Source organism: Balaenoptera ricei, chromosome 14 (assembly GCF_028023285.1).
Source record: "Balaenoptera ricei isolate mBalRic1 chromosome 14, mBalRic1.hap2, whole genome shotgun sequence".
Classification (NCBI taxonomy): Eukaryota; Metazoa; Chordata; class Mammalia; order Artiodactyla; family Balaenopteridae; genus Balaenoptera; species Balaenoptera ricei.
This window is the reverse complement of record NC_082652.1, coordinates 72903533-72924677: the sequence shown is the minus strand read 5'-3', so window position 1 is coordinate 72924677 and position 21145 is coordinate 72903533. Positions and strand designations below refer to the sequence as shown.

Here is a 21145-nt window from a genome sequence, read left to right as displayed (position 1 = left end):
ATGATCATAGATTAGAATCCTTATCATTTAAAAAAAAAATCCATTCATCATTTCAAAACATACAGGTATGGCATCCAAGCCACGTGAGTAGATGCTTATTTCCTAAAGCAAGCATACTCTGCAAAATCAATTTGTGAACTCATTACATAAATCCATATTAAACTCTTTAGTCGATATTTAACACTCTAACAAGGATAGTTGGGGTAAATTACATGGAATATGTTCAGGTGGCGAAGAACCAAAGTTAGTCCTTCCACTTCTAATCTATTTCTCAGTTCTAATCTGTGTCTGCCACAGAAAGGAGAGACAAAGAGGAGAGAGAAGAAAAAGAAGTGATCATTTATATCCTTCTGATAGTTAAGGGATAATCAAATCAATATATTCTGGTCCTGGCGGTGACAGTATGTTCTCAATGGTTATCTTATGTTAATGCATAGCCCTTTAATTCCTTCCAAGATGGCAGTACAATGAGTCCCTTCCTCAGAGCTGGGTAAAAAAAATGTCCAGCAAGGAGGAATCCTCTCATCAGTAGGAGAATGACTCACTTATAGCCTATCAAGGAACTTAGGGTGCATAATAAGCCTCCGTCATACTCTCCCTTAAGCTTTTCATGACCAGCAGCAATGCCAATAACTTACAGGATTCCCAGTCAGCATTAAAATCTCTTTTTCAGTTCAAATGCAAACTGCTAAGCATTTCCTCTTCCATAGTATTCTTTGGATTTATCTTTCTCTCCATGAGCTGAGTTGCCACTCAGTTCAGACCATAATTATTTTCCCTCTGGGGATACTACAAAACATTTTGCATTCATCTTTCCTCCTGCTCCAATCTCTCAAATACACACAGCAGAACATTCCTTTTCAGTCAGACTATTAATTTTGCCTATTTTGATTATAAATTTTTCAATTATATGCTTTGAGACCTTTTTAAACATTTACGTCCTTTGCTTCATCTTTTACTAAATCACTGGTATTGTCACTTAAGCAGTAAAACAGAGAACTTGCTTTCAGGCCTTCTAGTGAGTAATTGAGAGCCTGCCCTTGTTAGGCCTTTTACCAGGTGCTTGAAATGCAAAAACAGGCTCCCTCAAGGAACTCACTAGCCAGGTTCTTTCTGTCTAAATGCACTAAATCACTCTTCTTAGTCTTCTGCCCTTCATAAGTAATGGTTTTACCATCTATACAGTTAAATAAAGAATCTAGGAATCATCCCAGATCCCTAATGCATCCATACATACTCATAGTAATCTCCACATTTTGAAGACCTTCTAATATATCTACTCATGCTTTTTGTACTGTTGTTTTAGATGGCCTTATTCTCTCTTGCCTAACCAATGGACGATATACCTTCCCGATTACTTTTTCTATTTCTAGTGTTGCCTCCTACCACTGTTAACCCAGCTATCATCCACACTGCTTCCAGAGTTATCTTTTAAAAACACCAGTAGGAGCATGCCTATCTTTTACATCCTAGCCCCCCACATCCCACACATAGCCTAGACAAAAAGTCCAATTTTCTTTGCCCTATTCTGAAAGACAGACTGTGATTCAGCCCCTGCATATCTCTCCCATCTTACTGAACCACACATACTTCTCTGAATATATACTTCTGCTTCTGTGTTATTTCTCTAGGCTTTGGGTGTAACATGTCTTCTACCAGCCATTTCTCTGCCTTTCTGGACAGGTTGGCAAAAATCACATTCCTTCTTCAACGTCCATCTTAGCTTAGATGTCACATCCTCAGAGATGAGTTCCTCTGTTCCACAGAAGAGTTGCTTAAGCTCTTCGTTGTGCTAGCTGTACCTCTTGTATGAATATACTCCTGGAACTCATGGTAATGATTTGTTCTACTTCAAAGTTCCCTATTAGACTAGAAGCTTGAGCAACCACTTAGCATCTGCATTCAGAAAATAGGAATAACTTATTCTAGGATAACGTTTTATATGCAAGAAACTATCTACTTGGTATGAGGTTTTATCGTTGTTGTTATTGTTCCTGATATAAAAAGGAAAAGGTATTTACCACTTCATTCAGTTGAATTTCCCCAAGGGTCACAATATCCTTTCTAGGCAAGCATGTTAAAGACCTAAAATATCTGGTCAGAATTGGGCTCAAAGGCTCATATTAAATAATGAGAAGTAAGGCTCACATATGAAAAGAAAGCAGGTAGTCTGTATGCCAGAAATTGGATATGAAATTCATGAGATCCAAAGACTTATGTCTGGGCCACCAATTTTGTTATCTCATGTCTCCTTCTATTTATGAGATCAAAAAGACAAGGCAAGAGAAGGATATACAATATGCTACATAGTATTTTTATTTCTTTCTTCTCCCAAATAAGTGCCACATTATTAGGAGAAAATCATTTAGAGAATCATTCTTCTCTATTCAAGATAGTCTATTCTGCTTTTGTACGTTTTTATGTACATAAACTCAGTCCACATCTTTCAGAACTAAGGAATATTTTGTCTGATTATCAGGTAGATCTTTATTTAAATAAGAACTGGCACTGAAAAATAACAGAAAATATGGAAAACTCACTTCTCTATTTGATTTTTCTTGCTTTATAATGATGCATGTTTTATTTTGAGGACGGGTTATTTTTCATTTCAACTGAATTTTCTTATGTTCCACAATATGTCTAACTCAGATATCAACTAAATAGGTATATATATTTTGTCAATATTGTCAGGGAAAGTTAAAGTCATCTACAGATCCTTGGTGGTTATTTGTCAACACAAAATAACAAAGACAGCTATGCACAGCATGCACTAGTCATTTAGGCTTATTAACTAACTATTGTTTTTTTAATGGAACGACACTATTGGTTAAAGACCCATGAGTAGACTATCTGAAAAAAAAAATGTTTTAAACCTATTTTTTAACCTGGAGCTTCTTACTTAAAGCTGGGAACAAAATAAAACAATAAGTGAAAGAACTTTTCAAAACAATAGAAGCCTTGTCATTCTGTGTGACAAGTGGTACTAAAAATAGGGTTAGAACAACAACAAACAAAAATACACCAAGCACTAGCTGTATTAGAATTTAAGGAGTATAAATATAAAGAACTGAACTTTCTTTGAATGGCATCTACTATCTCTAATTTGTATTTGTTATGTGAGTCTTCATACATTTTCGGGGTGCTTAATAAATGTTGAACAATTAAAACACCATGACAATTCACTCTGTCTTTTTTTTTTTTTTTTTGTCTTCCTCTGTCTGATTTATTTCACTAAGGATAATACCCTCCAGGTCCATTTGAGACTTCTTTTGTACATCCAGGATATGGTCTAACTGGGTAAATGTTGTGTGCACTTGAGAAGAATGAGTAGTCATTCTGCTCTTGTTCAGTGGAGTGTTCTAGAAATGTCAATTAGGTCAATCTGGTTGATGGAGTTGTTTAAATTTTCTATATCCTTACTGATTTTATGTCAACTTGTTTGATTAGTTATTGACAAAGGAGTGTTGAACTCTCCAATTATAATTGTAGATTATTTCTTCTTGCAGTTCTGTCAGTTTTGTTCCATGTATTTTGAAGACCTATTATTAGTTGCATTCACATTGAGGATTATGTTCTCTTGATTAATTAACCTTTATCATTATGAAATTAACTTTTTATCTCTGGTAATATTCCTTGCCATGAAATCTATTTTGCCTGACATTAGTATAGAAACTCCAGGTTAAATTTTTTTCTTATCTATTTATTTGTAGTGTTACCATGATACCTCTTGTTTCATCTTTTTATTTCTAACATATTTGTGTTTTCATATGTGAAATGGACTTCTTGTAGGCAGCATATAGTTGGGTCTTTCTATCCAACCAGACAATCTCTATCTTTTAACTAGAGTGTTTAGACTATTTACATTTAATGGGATTGTTGATCCTTATGGATTCTTTCTCCATGCACTGTTCCCCCACCCCAACAAGTCACTCTGTCTTAACTGTATTTGATAAGTAAGATTAGTTGCATCAAGTGTATTTTTGGTTAAAGTATGGATTCCTGAATAGCAGAGATTATGTGATGTTTACCTTTAAGACCCTTAAGACAATATTATAACTGACCCACACTTAGTAATGACCTCTAGCACAGTGGGAATCTGGACAGAAATCATTTGGGTGGCAGAATGTTAGAAATTTTAATTAATTCCAAGCTTTTCTCCTCTATCAATAATTCCCAAACCAGTCTGACTAGATTCAAATAAATCTGAAATATCACCCATTCACCTGACCAAGATCCATGTGGTGGACAGAATATGGGTGGACAGTCACATCATGGCAGAGTGGATGAGAAAGTTAAGTGCAAAAGTCAGAGGGTTGACTGGCTGTGTGGACTTGAGAAGTTTTACCTTCCCTGAGCCACAGTTTCCTCACCCACAAAGTAAGGGGAAAACAATTCTATCTCCTCCATAGGACTCTTGAGAGTAATCAATTAATATGAGATTGTAAAGCCCAAACTCAGCGTGCTACCCACTAACAAAGATTTAACAGTGTTTTCAAATCCAGCTCTACCACTTTGTAGCTATTTTATATTGCATGGTCCTCTTTGGGGCACAACCTTCTAACATTCGAAATGAGAATAGCAATATATTCTAGACTGGATTACTGTAGAAGTGAAAGGAATGATGCAGATAAAATGCTTAGCCCACAGTACCCAACACAAGAAGTTTCTAGAATCTGTTATTCTCTCTGTGTTTTCCTTTGGGTCTGTATTTATATAAATCTTACTCTAAATAGGACTGATGATAGCTCTGTTGGCATGTTATTTTCCATAAGTTAAAATAGTGTTTATTTTCTTATGTTTCTAAGTTTCTCACGAGATTGAAAATACTAAAATACAAAAGTCTTATCTCCTAAGGTCTCCTAAATGTCCCAAGGGGCAGAGAATACTCCCAGTAGCTTCTTTGGGGCCTGAAGTTAAAGGCAAAATCACACTCACATTTCTAAAACGCTTGCAATACTTTAGTGTATATTGCTTGTTGTTTGATACTGTTTGCATCCATGTATTTTGATTTCTAAAATAAAAATAATAGTTTTGTTACAAATATAGAAATAGATTTAGATTTGTTTGTTTTAAAAGTTGGGACCCATATTGCGTGCAAAAATTATATTCTACTTCTTATATTTGTTTCCACTATTTATATACATATTATATATATTTATTCCACTATATACTTATATTTCACTATTTATATTTTATATTCCATTTATCACTGCATCATATCACATCTTGGGGGAAGGGCAGAGGTGACTGCCACTCTTAAAGTCCTAAAGAATGGTAATTCCTATAACATTCTAAGTTAATTCCCCTATCTGGTCCCTTACAAAAATCAGATCAAACCTAGAAGATGACAGGGGACAACCACAAACTTAACTAAGTGGTGGTTCCCATTGCATCTGCTATACCAGATGCTATATCTTTGCATGAAATGCAAATGACCGCCAGTCACATTTAGCCATAGTGATGTGTTCTTCTCTATCCCTATAAGAAAGGATAACCAAAATATTTTCTCATTCACTAGGAATGAAAGATCATCATTCATTTCAGTCCCAGAGTTATGCTAACTCTCTCATGTCTGTCTTAATATAGTCCAAAGGGACCTGGACCATCCAGATATTTTGCAGCATAATCCACTTGTCCATTATCTTAATGACAGCATGTTCACCAGACAAGTTGAGCAAGAAATGGCAAATATATGGAAGGGTTTGGTAAAAAACATACATTCCAGTGGTGAGAGAAAAACCCTATGGAGATAAAGTGGCCTATAACGTCAGTAAAGATTTTAGAGGCACTGTGATTTGCAGCATGGCAAGACATGTCCTATAGGTAAGGACACATTATTATATCTGATACCTCCAAACACTAAGAAAGAATCACAATGCCTCTTAGGCATTTGGGTTGTGCAGGCAGCACATTCTGTTCTGACCTATTTACTCAGTACTGTGAAAGGGTGTTGTCTTTGAGTAGGGTTTCCAGAGTAAAAACCGACATTATAGCAGGTCCAGGCCATGATGCAAGTGGCTCTGCCACTTAGGCTATACAACCTAGTAGACTCCGTAGTATTAGAGGCATTGGTGGTAGAAAAATAGTTCTATGGAGAGATGACAGCAGACCCTGATAGAGGAATCACAACATAAACCCTTAGGGTTCTGTTGTAAAATCAGGCCATCTGCAGTAGAGAATTACACACCATTTATAAAATGGATTCTGACAAAATATTGGGCCCTATTGGAGTAAGAATCCAATCCAACTATTGGATAATCAACTGGCGAGAATTGTTCATCTTGAGCTGGGTTCCCTGAGATGCATTGAGTCAAAAGTTCAAGCAGCACCATCATCAGATGAAAGTGTTATATTTGGTATCAGGCACAAGCACGACCAGAGGGCATAATGGCAGGTGTCCCTGACCACCATATTTTCAATCACTGCTGTCCAAGGAACTTCCCCCTTGACTCACACTTATGACCAAGTGACTGAGGAGGAAAAAGACCAAGCTTTGTCAGCTTGGTATGTGGGTATGTGGTTGCACTCAGAATAGATGGCTGCCCCTCTTAGGGAGAGCCCTGAAAGAGAGCAGTCCGAGAGCTTTTCTCAATAGGCAGAATGTTTGGTATACCAGGTCATCTACCTTATATGAAGAGAGAAATGGCCCAGAGTAAGAATATATATATAGATTATGAGCAAAGTCAAATGGCTTGGCTGATTGACCAGGGGTCTGGAGGGATAGTGATTGAAAGATCAGGGACATGGAGATTTGGAAAAGATTTGGATGGGCCTCTGGGAGTGAATATCAAGTATTATAAAGATCTTTGAATCACATCTAAACCCCAAGCTTTGTGCAATGTAGTCAATGAAGTATTGTAGTCAATGGAGTTTATCCCAGGCATGATTATTGCTAATTGAAAACATCTAAACACCAGATTGTATCCTCCATGAAAGAGACACAATCAATTAGATGGAACAATCTGGCCAGCTGATATCAGCCAGGCTCCAGTGGTGACATAAAAGGTGCATAAATGAAGAGGCTATTGTGGCAGGGATTGGACCTGTGCATTGCCCAACAACATGGGCTCAAACCCAACAAAGCTGCTGCTCCTCACCAGCAGCTACTGGAGCTGCCATACATCCAATCTACTAGTAAAGAGACAGATGCAGAGCACCCAATAAAACAATGTTCCTTGAGGAGACCGACTAACTTTTTGGTAGCAAGTTGTTTATACTGAACTCCTTCTACTCTGGAAAGGGCAGAAATTCATCTTGATTGGACTATACACATATTCCACCTTTCTTATTCTCAAGGCTTCAGCCTGCAGTACTGAGAGCTCCCAAAGTTTCTGAGCCACAGACATGGGATCATGCATAATATTACAGAAGATCAAATAACACACTTAACAGCAAAAGGGGTGTGGACATGAATACACAACCATGGGATCCCCTCATCCTATCACATACCAACCTCTGAGAAGCTGCTAACTTGATACAGCCTAAGTACAGTCTTTTGGAGGAGCAATGGGTTAAGACTGAAGACGATATCCTAAAAAAATGAAGAGCCTTCCTCTAGAGTAAGGTACATACTCAAAATGAATGATCAGTATATGGTGCCATGTCCCCAAAGGTAGAGTAAATGGATAAAAGAGTTTGAAGTAGGTGCGATCCTGCTTACCATCACTCCCAGTGACCCATTTGGGAATCTGTGTTTCTCATCCCTGAAACTCTAGGACTTAGAAGTCCTAGTTCCCAGAGGAGGAATACTTTTATCATTAACCTTTGAGCTATCACTGCTTCCTGGTCATTTCAGGCTTCTTGTGCCAAAATACCAGCAGGCAAGGAGAGAATAATTATCCAGATCATCAGGGGGAAGCAGGAAACAGGGATGACTGTGGTTAGCACCCAGGTGATCTACTGGAGTGTCTCTTGGTACTCTCTTCCCCAATTTTGATGGTAAATAGACTACTACAAGTTCTATGACTTGCAAAGGAATAGGAGTTTGAGTCATTCCATCTGCTAAGCCATACAGATGAGCAGAGATGTTGGCTGAGGGTGAGAGGAAGAAAGTGATGAGCACGAATTGCAGCCCTGAGACCAGCTGTAGTTGTACTGGTGAGGGTTGTAGTTCATCCCATTAACCTTCCTTTTCCCCCAGGGAATAAGACCAACCCGTATCCTGGAATAGTTATTTCTAGAATGTGTTACATGGAGCAAATAGGTTTGAGTGGCACAGGGGGAGACTGTAGTGAACAGGGTGGTGTATCGGCTGGATCTCCCTTTCATGGACTGTGGCACTTATTTCTACAGCTGGAGAAAGTGATGGTGGCTGATGGCTCCCTACAGAATCGATCTCCAGTAACTGCCTTCAGCTAAAGAGAACCACCTCACTCAAGGTCATACCCATCTCTGGGGGTAGAGTACCCTGAGTAGCTAACCCAGCTTCAAAGCTTCCTGTGGAATCATCTGAGGCCTATGTTGTTGACTACACTGTAATTCATTCCTTCAAACTGTGTATATGAGCACTATTTCATTGTGGTTCTATCAATGTTGATTATTATCACTTTGATAATCAGTTAAAAATTACATCTATATAATTTTAGCTATTAAATTATATATACTTCCTACTAATGAGTACATTGATATTTTAAAATTCTCTTATACTAATATATCAGAAGGAATATCTGTATGTGTGTGTAGTGTGTGTGTCCAGGCACGTCTATTATCAAACGATGATTTATAAATAAAAGGCAGAAATACAAGAACAAGATTCTTTGGGTTCAGTGTAAAAATCAGGATTCTTCTTTTCTACTTCCTCACAATGGGGTTTTTAAAAAGCTATGGAATAACAATCTTTGGTGTGTTTACCACCAAAGTCTGATGTGATCAATATTTATGAATCTATCAAGTCTTTCACATTGTTTGGATTTATAGTTATCACTGGTCTCAGGATACTTCATATTACTGTAGAATTCATTTCTAATTTCAAAGTCTGCCATACAGCCATATCCTCTTGATTAGCACTGAGCTAGCTTCCTACTTGAAGCACGTGCTGAATGAAGGACAAGGTGAGTGACAAGTCTTTATTTGCTGGGAAACCTCTGCCAACATAAAACTGGAATGAGCAAGTCATTAAAGGGATACTGTAAACCCTGCTACAAACCTCTCCACTGCAGGCATTCTGAAATAAACCTTTTCCCTTCACCTTGTCCACTGGGCTAAAAACCTAAATTTCAAATTGCCACTGTCCCTGAAATATTTGTTTATTAATTCTTTTCTTGGATAATGGAAAAATATGCTAGAAGATAGCTATCATTGTATCCATCCCAAGAAATGCCTCCTGTTTTTCTTGAGACTAAATAAACCAATGGAAGACTTTATAATAGCTAACATTTGTGTAGCAATTTACAGCCTACAAATCCCTCTGACATACATTTATTGCACTAAATCTTTGAGACAATTATCTATTGTATTTTAAAGCTGAGGAAATGGAGACCTGGAAAGGTTAGGCAATATTGTCTAAGATTCTGTTCATTATATTCTATATTCCAATATAGTTTAAATCTCTATAGATAAACTAGAGAAGGATGTGGAGATGAAATGTGTCCACATCTCATAGACTAGGTGAATATCACATGGCAAAAGATCAAATGCGAAACTTCTGCTATCATTGAACCCCTCATGGAAAGTGCTAGTTTGAGCGTCAACATTTCTCTAAGGGGAAGGAGACTTTGAGGTAGAAAATGAAAGAGCAGACATTACCTTCCTCTTATTTTTATCTTTACCTTAGCTAGGGAAATAATTTTTCAGTACACTGAACAAATTCACAGCCACATACATATACGGACGTTAATAACCTCCTTGAAAAAAATCAGTTCTGTATCTTAATAGCTACAGTTAATTACTAAGGCTTATAAGGGAAAATGTTTGTGGAAAGCTTATGAGCTATAATCACTATAATCATCACTGGAAATAAGTGTCAAAAATATTAAGTTGCACTTTCATTCACGTAGACTCAATGATGGAACTCTAAAGAGAATGTTTGTAGTTTTAATGAGCATCTCAGTTTGTGTGAGGGAAACTGTCTAATGACTCATTTTCTAGTTTGGGTCCACCAATATATTAGTCCAATACATGGAATTGGCTCTTCTAAATTATTTACAGAACTCCAGAAATAATTTGATCCCACACAAAATAATACTGAGCATTTAAATCATAGTAACCCTTCTCATAATAAGGACAAAAATTCAACTTAATTGACCACAAATGACTAATATCAGATTAAAAAGTACATCACTTGAGAGTTAGTAACAATCTCTCTTACACAGTTGCTTATGTGCTATTACACTGAAAAATTAAATTCTAACAGATCTTGAAGTGTTACAACTAATTGTACAAGTTTTCATTGTTTCACACAATCTCACTGAAGTTTCTATATAAGAGTCCACACTTAGTAAGAAACACTTTAACTAGTTGCAGTTAATATACAACTGTATGAGTATGCACCCACATATTCCTCTTGCCCATTTGGATTTCAAGGTATTCTTCTCATATTGATAGGGAACAAGTCAGAAAAACAGATCCAAAGTGAAACCGAGCAGGACCCTGTGGGGTTCCTGGGCACAAAAGCCTTTCCACGTCCCCCGTTTCTTGTTTGTAGGGAACAGACTCCAGCCTGCATGACCTTCCCTGAGATCCAAAGGGCAGATTCAAACAGTTGCTAATCAGGGAAGGGAGGGGATGCAGAGACAAGGGAGGAACAGTCAAGAGACAATAGTGCAGCCTTGGGGCAGGGTCCTGGTGCTGCCTCAAGGGATACACATAACAATGTCTTTAAGCCCTTTATAGAACTAAAACCCAACTAATGGAAGATATCAGCATTCTTCATATGAGAGAAGACCACCCGAGGAGGCCAGATTAAAGGAACCAGAGAAGCTCATCAAAAGATTACCTGACACCAGATTAAAGGAGGGCAGGCCCTGCACACACCCTAATCTTATCAGCAACTCACCAAATCCTCCCGGGTGGGGACACATAGTTTTTGAGGGCAGGAGCCTGCTGTGTCCCCCTTTGCCTGGCAAAACAATAAAGCTATTCTTTCCTACTTCACCCAAAACTCTGTCTCTGAGATTTGATTCAGCACTGGTACACAGAGGCCAAGTTTTTGGCATCAAAAGAACTTTTGATTTTATGCCTTGATGTTTATGATTGGACCTAATACTTCTGCTAATATATGCTCTACCACCTTAATACAATGTTTAAAATTCTACAGCATTTGTAATCAGTAACCTTTCCCAGGGGAGAACAAGGAATTGATAGTAGCTCACTATTTTGCTAAATGCTTAACCAATATATTCCCCTCCTACAGTGGGAAACTCTATTTTGCTATCAATATTGGAGGAAAAACACAAAAGCAGCATTAAAAAAATATTCACTGTTAACATGAGACACATATCTCATACATATTTCTTCAATAGAAGGCATGATTTGGTACCTTGCCCAAGCAGATCTACATTTAGGAAATATTTAGAATAGCATTTATTCATTTGTGAACACATAACAATTTTGTGCATAGTAGAATATGAAGAATACATTATTTCTTCCCATGGCAACTTTATTCTATCTTCACCCATTTCTGCCATTAAATTTAAAATATTCAAGACTACATATGCCCTGATTACAGCTGCATTCCCAGTTCCCTGGCCCTCTTCTTCTCTGCCCAGCAGTTAGGTATTTCCAATTACCTTCACTGAAGACCATGGCCTGGAAACATAATGCTACCTAGCAACTAGAACCAGAATCACTAACTCAGAGATAACTGATATCTTATATCTATCTTATCTTTGTTCCTGCCTTGCTCTCTACGCTCCCACGCTGCCCCACCAGCACCAGAAAGTATGCTCACTTTTCCTTCTAGCTACCCGACAGTCTTAATTTAATTACTACTTACCCACACTCCAGTTCACTGGATGAGACTCAAGGGTAACTAACTCATCAGCATCTGCTATGTCAACCAGATCCTAAGGTACTGGTTACCTGTTTGCAAATCTGTCTACTGAAACATCCTATTCTTATGATGCCTAACACATTGATTCTTGGCACATTTTGGCTGGGCTGTTCACTGAATAGTAGAGTTGGAGGGCTACAGTCAATCTTCTTTTGGAAAGAGGACTTCTTAACCAATGTCCCTCGCCAAATAATAAATAAAACTAAAACAAATAACAACAAGAAAACATTTCCTTAGCTCTTAGAAGAGATGAATAGGCAATACAAGTGATACATATCAGATAAAATATCTTAACTCGCATTCACCACCACTTACATAATATGGCTAAGTATTTTTGATGCATATGCAAAGTCTTCTTAAGTGTGCAGACCATTGTCTGTGGGTGCACGAGTGTGGGTGTGCATTCATGTTTGTGTTAGGTATACAGAGAGATAGTCGGCAGTCTGGAACTGTGTGTGTGGTGTTGGAGTATCAGATAGAAACCATTACTGATAGCACTTCCTCTAGTATAATGATTTTTTTAAGTGCCATTGATCTTCTTGATCTTTATCTAGAGGAAATCATGTATATATTTCACATGTTACAGTGCACACATTTCAGTATTTTCCCAAAATTTATTTTCTGGAAAGAAAAACAAGTCATTAACTCAATTTAATTTTGTAGATGATGTTTCTTTCCTAAGTCACTAATTGCTAAAGAGGGAATAACTAACTATATAGAAAAGACTAGGTTGAAACTTCATTAGGCTTATGTAAATATCCACCAACAATGGGCACTGGCTCTAACAGGCCATTGTGTGCACTTCAGTTAGAAGCAGATTGTTATGGTTGTCAAGAGAAACTCTTAGCCGCAAGCATGTGGACAGACCAAAGCTGAACAGCTGGTCAGTGCAGACTCACGATGTGCCTCAAAATATATGGTGACCGTTTATTGTTGGGACCTAAACAGAGAGGGCTTTGTTCTTCCCGCCGAGGTCAGCCTCATTGCTGAGTTTATATTTATAGCTGGCCTCTCCACCATCTGTGCACACGGCCTACACTGCACCTCTGTGGAGTTGGAGAGGCATTATTTGAAGACCTGATTAAATAGCCGGGAAAAAGCAATCCATCATTTACAAGGAGGGGACGTAAGACAGTCACAATGGTGTTCTGTCACGCCTTCAGATTTTGGTCTTCATTCTAATCCAATGCCAGATACAATAAACACTGACCAAGAATGTAGAATCCACTGACAACATTTTACCATCTAGATGGGAGAAGAATGAATTATCAAGATTCTCCAAGGTTTGCCCTAGCCAGGAGGTAAATGACATTTATGCCGAGGGGCGCCTTGCTCTTTTGTGGTCACAGAGACCCAAATGAATCAGGGCCTGAGTGGAAGGCAAGACACTATTAATAAAGAGCTACCTGTTGAATTCAGAGCTGCCTGGTGTAAGTGAAGTTGAATGCCTATAATTGGTTTATTGAACGAGCTGAACTATTGGAATATCAAGAGGAAACAGTTTTATTTTCTCCTGTCATCCACTTTCAAACACACTCTATCGGATATATTTCCTACCCCAGATAACAACTTGGGTCAATCCTCAGGTCCTAAGGGCACCTTAATATGTTAAAAGCCTTATTTTCAGATATTAAAAACAATAATGACAACAACAAGAGCAACATACACACACACACACACACACACAAACCAGTGAGATCTAAATCAAGACATTAACTTAATGTTCAATTTAAAGTTTCTCCCCTCCTCCCAGAGTAGGCCTGAGACCAAAAATGGGGAAGAGGCAATGGGACTGTCTGTCACCTGTTTTTTTTATTCTCTTGGGTCTGTTGTTTTCCCCCTCTGCTTAGGGTTTCTCCAGGGTAGAAAGAGAGGATGGATTTGGAGTAAAGAGACAAAGGCTGTTTTTCTTAACCTGTGTTCTTAAGAGTCCACAGTCATGGAAGGCATCCATTTGCCTCTTTTTGGGGAGCAGCTCTGTGCTATTCAGAGGCCCCTCCAACCTCGGAAGCCCCACCCTGGACCCCTTCCTGCAGCAGGCACGGCAGGATCTGGCTAGTCTTCTGCACCAGCTCCCAGCTCAGCTCCGTCCCAGCCAGTGTCCCTCTAGTGTCTTTTGGTTGCTGTAGCCTTAGCAGCCAGGACCTCGTGGGCAAGGTCTTTCAAGATGTCTTCCACCCTGCTTTCTTCAAGTGCAACTCACACCCTCATTCTTCCCAAAGGTGGAAATAGAGCTTCTCCCCACAGTTGCCTTCCCCTTTCTCCTCCTGCAGTTGTGGGCAGCTCCAGAGAGCTTTTAGTCAGGATAAGTTGCCCATTTTCCATTTTTGCAAGAAACTCCCAGTAAAACACACACACACCCCACAAACACTCTGTTCAAGGGGTTTTCTTGGTATCTCCACAACTTGACTTGTGGGGGAAAGAAAACACCATGACGATGTCTGTCTAATCCTATGAATTTCAACACTTCAAAGAAACCTCCATCCCTAATGGCAGTTAAAGGGGACGATCACTGGGCCTGTTTGGTCACTGCCAACAAGTCCGAGGAGAATGCACCTCATACTTCTCTTTAGAAATATGGGACTACTTATCTTGCATTTTCCTCAGCTTTATGGACTTACATGAAAATCAACGTTAACTAGAATTCTCTTATTTTGTGACTTGTGTAGCAGCCAGTATTAGTGTAAATGTTGCCATATTGTCATTGCTAATGAGATAGCACAGAGTTTTTAAACCATGGCTCACATTAGAGACCTTGCTTTTAGAGGTTCCTTTTCTCCTCCTTACTCATTACTGTTTCAGCCGAAGAGAATGTATTTAGTCACACAAATGAAGTTACACTCACATGTAAGGCACATTAAATGGAGGGAAAATAAACAGTCCATCAGAGAAACTGGTGATCTTGAACAAGAGTTAACTGTACCTTTAAATTCCTAAATAGTTCCTTTCATTCCTTTACTCATCTGGGACTGCGGTTCTATGGTTGCTTTTTTGTTTTAATCAAGAAAAACAGAGAAAGTCATCATTGTGAGCATTATTATGAGAGTCTGAGCATCTTCGGATAATTGGTTAGAGATGCACAGAATATAAGGCCTCAACAGGCATACTGTAAATGATAGAAGCCAAAGAAAGACTATGTCTCATATATTTCTATAGCTATATAGAAGTTTCTGTTTTCTATTAAAATTACTGCAGGGAAAGATTAAGACAAGGTTGAATCAAGAGGAAGGAAACTGGCCTAAAAAAGTTGAAATTAACATAATCAATAGGTGGTATGAAAACTTTTCATGAGGAGGTATTAATATTTTAAGGTATTTTGATCTATATAAACAATTGTTCAGTCCCTGCTTTAAAAAAGAAAAAAAGAATAAAAAGAGAGAAGGGATGTTTTTGACCTTCTTTAGTGTAACCACATTTCAGAGTAGCTGACCAGTTGGTTTTTTTGTTTGTTTGTTTTTGTCTGTTTGCTTGCTTTCTGGAAATCATATTGTTATGGGGATATTACATGATATGTCTATTATAGATTTATGCTAGTTTTGAATACACCACCATATTAAACCTCTAAAAGATTACAGAACAAAATAAAATAAAAACTTAATAAATTATAGAAAAAAGGACAACTTATCAAAATCTGTTTTAAAAAAAGAGAAAAATGTTTTTACTTTCAAGTGACTACTTCTGCTAGTTTTCTACCAACTTCCATTGATTTGATTTAAGACTATAAATAAGCATGTATGTATACATGTATATGCTTATCTATTTTATATATATTACATATATATATATGTTCCATATATAGAGTTTATATTTATATGAAACACCAAGAAGAAAGGTAGGCTGCAAAAGAGGGGAGATGGTAGTAATTTAGGGGTTGTCATCTTGACTGTATCTCACTGGATGGGGATATATATCGATAGTCATAGATATAATTTGCTAGCACAAATATACCATCAATACACACATGTATACCTGATTAACTAAATAACTCAGTAATTTCAAATTGACTTTGAGAATAGGGAAAACAGTACAGATTTCACAGATGAACCACGCAGAACTGCAACTACAGGAACGAGAGCAAAGTTCACTTCATCTTACCAGGCTTAGGGACAATGAGCTGTGCACTGGTCTGGGCGTTTCCAGCCTCATTTTCACCCACACACTGATAAAAGCCTTCATCCGACTTCACCACCCCAAGGATTCGTAGGTTGCTTCCTCCCTAGGGAGAAGAGAAAGCAGGTAAAGCATTTGAAAAAGCAAAACACTCCAAGTGACAAAACGATCACAAAACAAATTTTAATCAAACTTCCCAAAAGAATCCAGAAGGGAGGGCAAGAGGGTCCTCAGCCTTACAGATGTGTCCTGTGTCACCTGGGAAATGTCACAGATTCCCAAGACTCTGCTGAATCCATGTGTGGCAATTTAACCTAGTTCTGCCATGAAAAGTATACTCCCAAGAATGCACATCAGCCTCCAATAAATGAGCAGTAAACAGAAAACTCTTTTATTAGGTATGGACGAAAGAGAGGTTAGTATCAGAAGAAATCTCATTCTTTTCCTTATACTGAAGGAAATCGTTTCAGTGGCTGCTGGAGGGGAAAAAAAAAAAAGCAAAAGTAAACAAAAATTACTTATCTTTGCAGCTTCTAAACGACAAGAAATCTAGGTTGGATATTTTCTGGACATTTGCCGAGAAAAAAAAAGTCTGAAAATCCTTTTAAAATTGCGTGCTCTTTCAGGGATTTGCAGGAGGGTATGGTAGATCTTTTATACCCATGTCATTCTTGTTATATGGCCGAAATGTTGCACCTTCAGTAATCCATAAATTAAACACAGCAATGTTAACTCCTGTTTTATGTAAATTGGGCCACCATAGTTTTCAAGGATGGATGATAAAATGATCTGAAATAGCATTTAATTACACTAACTCAGTTTATCTTCGATAGTGTAAGAATTAGTTCAGTAAGTGAGACGAGTTAAATCACTTCCCCTGAAGTCATTAAGAGATAAATATTACCTCGTGGGGAATTCTTAATTGTTTTTAGTGTCTTGTAGTCAATTCTCAGCTGATGTAAAATTCTTAAGATAAAGTTGACTAACTTCCAATTAACAATTCTCATATAAGTTACTATTTGTGCTAAATGTTACATGTGTGACAGATCTGGAGCTATTGGGGAAATATTTTTAAGCACAATTTCATGCGAAAAGGGCTCATACCATACTTTTTTTTTTTCTTTTTTTACCTTAAGAAAAGGAACATTTTAAGTAGGTTGGCTATAATAAGTCATGCTGGGGGAAAGATTATTCAAACTGTAGAAAAAAATAAAATGTTTCATTTTATCCTGTGTCCTTAAGGGCACTCAACAATTTCCTCTATATGCAAGTAGCATATATTTTAGGCATATACAACATATTTCCAGTTGCCCCATGGCAGATCATTTTTAATTCAGTGATAGGGGAAACAGCATTGCATGTAAAGGAACTAATGGATTGATGTGGCATTCAAAAGTTAAATTTTTTTCCTTTCTTACTCTATTCCCAACCAATTAAATGCAACTAAAAATGAAAAATGGTAAGTGGTGATAAACATAATAAAGATATTCTTTACGGATGTATTCCTTAAGAGCCCTTATAATGTGATAAAATGCATGAATCAAGAGATGATGGAAGTTTCTGAAAGGCGACTGATCATGCAAGAGGGACCACCAGCAAGAGGCACTGTAAAGCCAAGGAGAGAGCTTGTGCCTGAATTCTATAGGGCACTTACACTATAATTGCCGTCTCCTGGGAGACCTGGCTTGGAGGACCACTTTTCTTTGACAGGGTCATGTCTGCATCTCAAACATAAGAGAAATGGATTGAAAGCCTCCTTCTTTAGCTGCAAAGTTCTTTGATATTTAAAAAGTGCTTTTCATATTTCTCAGATATTCATTTGAATTCAGAACCTCTGATGCTGACCTACACCAAAAGGAGAGTTTTCACAGAGTATTTTTAAATGAGCAAAGCATTCTGCTGGTAGCAGCAAAAACAATAATAATAATGATAGGTATGGATCACTCACTGTGTACCAGGACAACAACTCAGTGAATATACCACCATTATCCCTATTATCTCTCTCCAGGGCAGGGACAGAGAGGTACACTAAACCTTATAGGAACTATAAGAACCATTGTTCTTGGCTTCAATTCTTTCCAAAGTTCAGAATTGCAAAGGATGTGAACTCTGGGTCTTCAAATCCTCTCCACCACTGCCACCACCATTGTCACTATCACCATCATCACTGCCCTTTTCTACTGCTCATGTAGGATCAGCTGGTCCTATCTGGAAGAGTAGCAAAGGAGCAAAAAGTGACCATCTTAATTATCGAAGTAAGACTACCATATTCATAAGTAGCGCATCTTACTTGAAACTTTATTATAATGGGCAAAATTTAAAGAAGTAAGAGATTCTTGGATTCATACAGCCTAGAACTAGATTCTAAACTCTGTTTTTCCAAGAACCACCAATGAGAATATTTAGAAAGCACTGGTCTTAGGCCCCCCATTTTTTCTTTGTTTGTTTAAAACTGTGTCTGTAAAACAAGGGGGCTGGACTGTTTGATGACTAGACTGTTTGATGACTTTTTTAGCTCAAAAATTCCAAGTCTAAAAAATGATTTGCTTTATTGGAACAATTTTCTTCATACATCATAAACATTCCCAATGGGAACGTTGTTCCCAAGAAAGAAAAGCAACTGAAAACAGAGTAGACAATGAATGGGATTGTAAAGTGAATATGAAAAAAGATAGTTACCACTATCTGAAAATAATCACTAGGAATGACCACATCTCCATTCTTCATCCAATTCACAGTGGGCACAGGCTTCCCAGAGACTGCACATTCAAACTCAATATCCATGCTTTCATAGGCATAGAGGTTGGAAGGGTGATTTAAAAACCATGGTGGAACTGTAAAGACAGAAAAATAAAAAGTGAGTGGGTGGGGATGTGAACTTGCATGCTAACATCTTCTCTGACTTAGAAACAAATATTGAAAATGTTTGTAATTCAAATAATTCCCTTAAGCCCTTAGTTTACTTTATAGGAACTACTGTAGGACATGATAAACTCCCTCCACCCCCCCCTGCCCCCCGCCAAATGCAGTTAAACAGTGTGTTGTTGTGTTAATGGTGTCTTGCCACAAAGAATGTAAAAAAAACAAACAACAAAATAACCTTTGTATATAATAAACAAAAATAAATAAATAAAAATAAATTTAAAAAAATAAATAAAAATAATTGCATATAATAAACATTCTGAATAACTAAGTATTTGTATCCAATTGACCTACATAAAGGACACTGGGAAGTCCATAAAGCTATGGAAACTATGCTGATAAAGCAAATAAAGGGGAGCTGATATGACTGACACAACCCAGTGTATAAGACATGAATGCTTAGTGTCTCTGTAATTCTAGAGTTTCATTAGGATTTAGTTAATGTGACGGACTCGTTCCCATTGAAACTGGCTGTGGTGATACGGCACTAAAAATGACCATCATCTTTACTGTGGACACATGCCTATTGTCCTAGCAATTATCTACTCTAGTGCATTGCTATACTATATTACTATTGTCTCAGCAGGGTACATGATACACTAATTTAATTTAATGTCTTAATTACCATAATACTCGTTACTCTATGATGGAAATTTGCAGTTGAAAGGAAATTACAAATATAACACACCTTCGCTAGTGAATCTCTCAGACTTGGTGCCTCAAAACACTGTGTAGGAAAGGAACATTTTAAAAAGTGATGTTGGAAGGGATAAATTGGGAGACTGGGATTGACGTACACACACTACTATATATAAAATAGATAACTAATAAGAACCTACTGTATAGCACAGGGAACTCTATTCAATACTCTGCAATGACCTATATGGGAATCTAAAAAAGAGTGGATATATGTGTATGTAAAACTGACTCACTTTGCTGTACAGTAGAAACTAACACAGCATTGTAAATCAACTATACTCCAATAAAGAAAAAAATTTTAAAAAGTGATTGTCATTTTCTTCCACTGGGAACCTTAAAATGATGTCAAATTTGAATATTTATATTGTCTGAAATCCAGGTTAAATTCACAGGGAAGTGGCAGCCTTGATCCCCTTTTCACATTGGAAATAAATATGTATTTTTCGTAGACATTTTTAAAGACATTATAATTTTTGTCTTTGCTGTTGTTATGCTCAGTGAGTAAAGTGTGCTAATTTTTGCTTCTTTGAGTAACCACCATACTTTGCCCTTTCCAACCACCATCAGCAAAACTTTCCCTTGAAGTCAAAGTGAATTTGCAATCTTTGATGGTCATTGCCTTCTAGAAAAATCGAAGAGCCAGTGGAAGGCACCCAGGATTCAAGTCCTAGTTCTTCTACTGAATGATCTTGGAAGTCAGATCTCTCCTCTCCCCTCCCCTCTCCTCTCCTCTCCTCTTTCTTTCTCTCTCTCTCTCTCTGTCCCTCCCTCTTTCCCCTTCCCTGTCTTATCCTGCTGTTTTTAACTAAATATTTGGGCCTCTAGTACCAAACAACTATTAATTCTTGAATCTTTCACAGGGGCAACTTGGTTTAGATGACTTGGCTGGGATGCATTAATATTCGCAGACTAAAGATATGGAAAAAAATGTGTCTGAGAGCTTTCCTACAGAGAATGTGTCACCACTGTATATAGGGCTAAGATTAATTATTTATAATTTATAATAATATTAGACTTTATTTATTCTTTCACCAAATTCACTGAGAATGAACCAACATCAGAAATATATCTTGAGTGCCTCTGAGCAGATACATTTATTGTCTCTTTTGGATTCTGTTGTCAATTTTATCACAGATTTTGATCAAGTATTTATTTACCAGCCAATAGCCAGTATTTATTGAGAGCTGACTGTACAATTTATTAGCCTAAGCACTTTATTATTCACACCACAACTCTTTGAAGCAGGCTCTTTTACCCCCATTCTAGAAAGGAAGAGACCGTGGTGTGTAAGCAACTTCTCCAAACCACACGGACAGGCTGACTCCACTGCCTACACTCTGAACTATTTTGTAATCGTTCTACCTCTGGAAAATTCTGATGGAAAATTATTTTGCCATAAAAAATTATGATGGAAGGATAACTCAA

At 37.6% G+C, this 21145-nt stretch overlaps 1 protein-coding gene across 1 annotated transcript in view; it reads right to left on the bottom strand.

Annotated features, from left to right (window-relative positions):
• DCC (DCC netrin 1 receptor) overlaps window positions 1-21145 on the bottom strand; it is a 1173736-nt gene that overhangs the window by 468656 nt on the left and 683935 nt on the right. Inside the window, exons 10-11 of the mRNA XM_059893793.1 lie at window positions 18779-18933; window positions 16085-16205 (exon numbers count right to left, since the gene is read on the bottom strand). Of these exons, the coding sequence (XP_059749776.1) occupies window positions 16085-16205; window positions 18779-18933 (276 nt within the window). The remainder of the gene's footprint in view (window positions 1-16084; window positions 16206-18778; window positions 18934-21145) is intronic.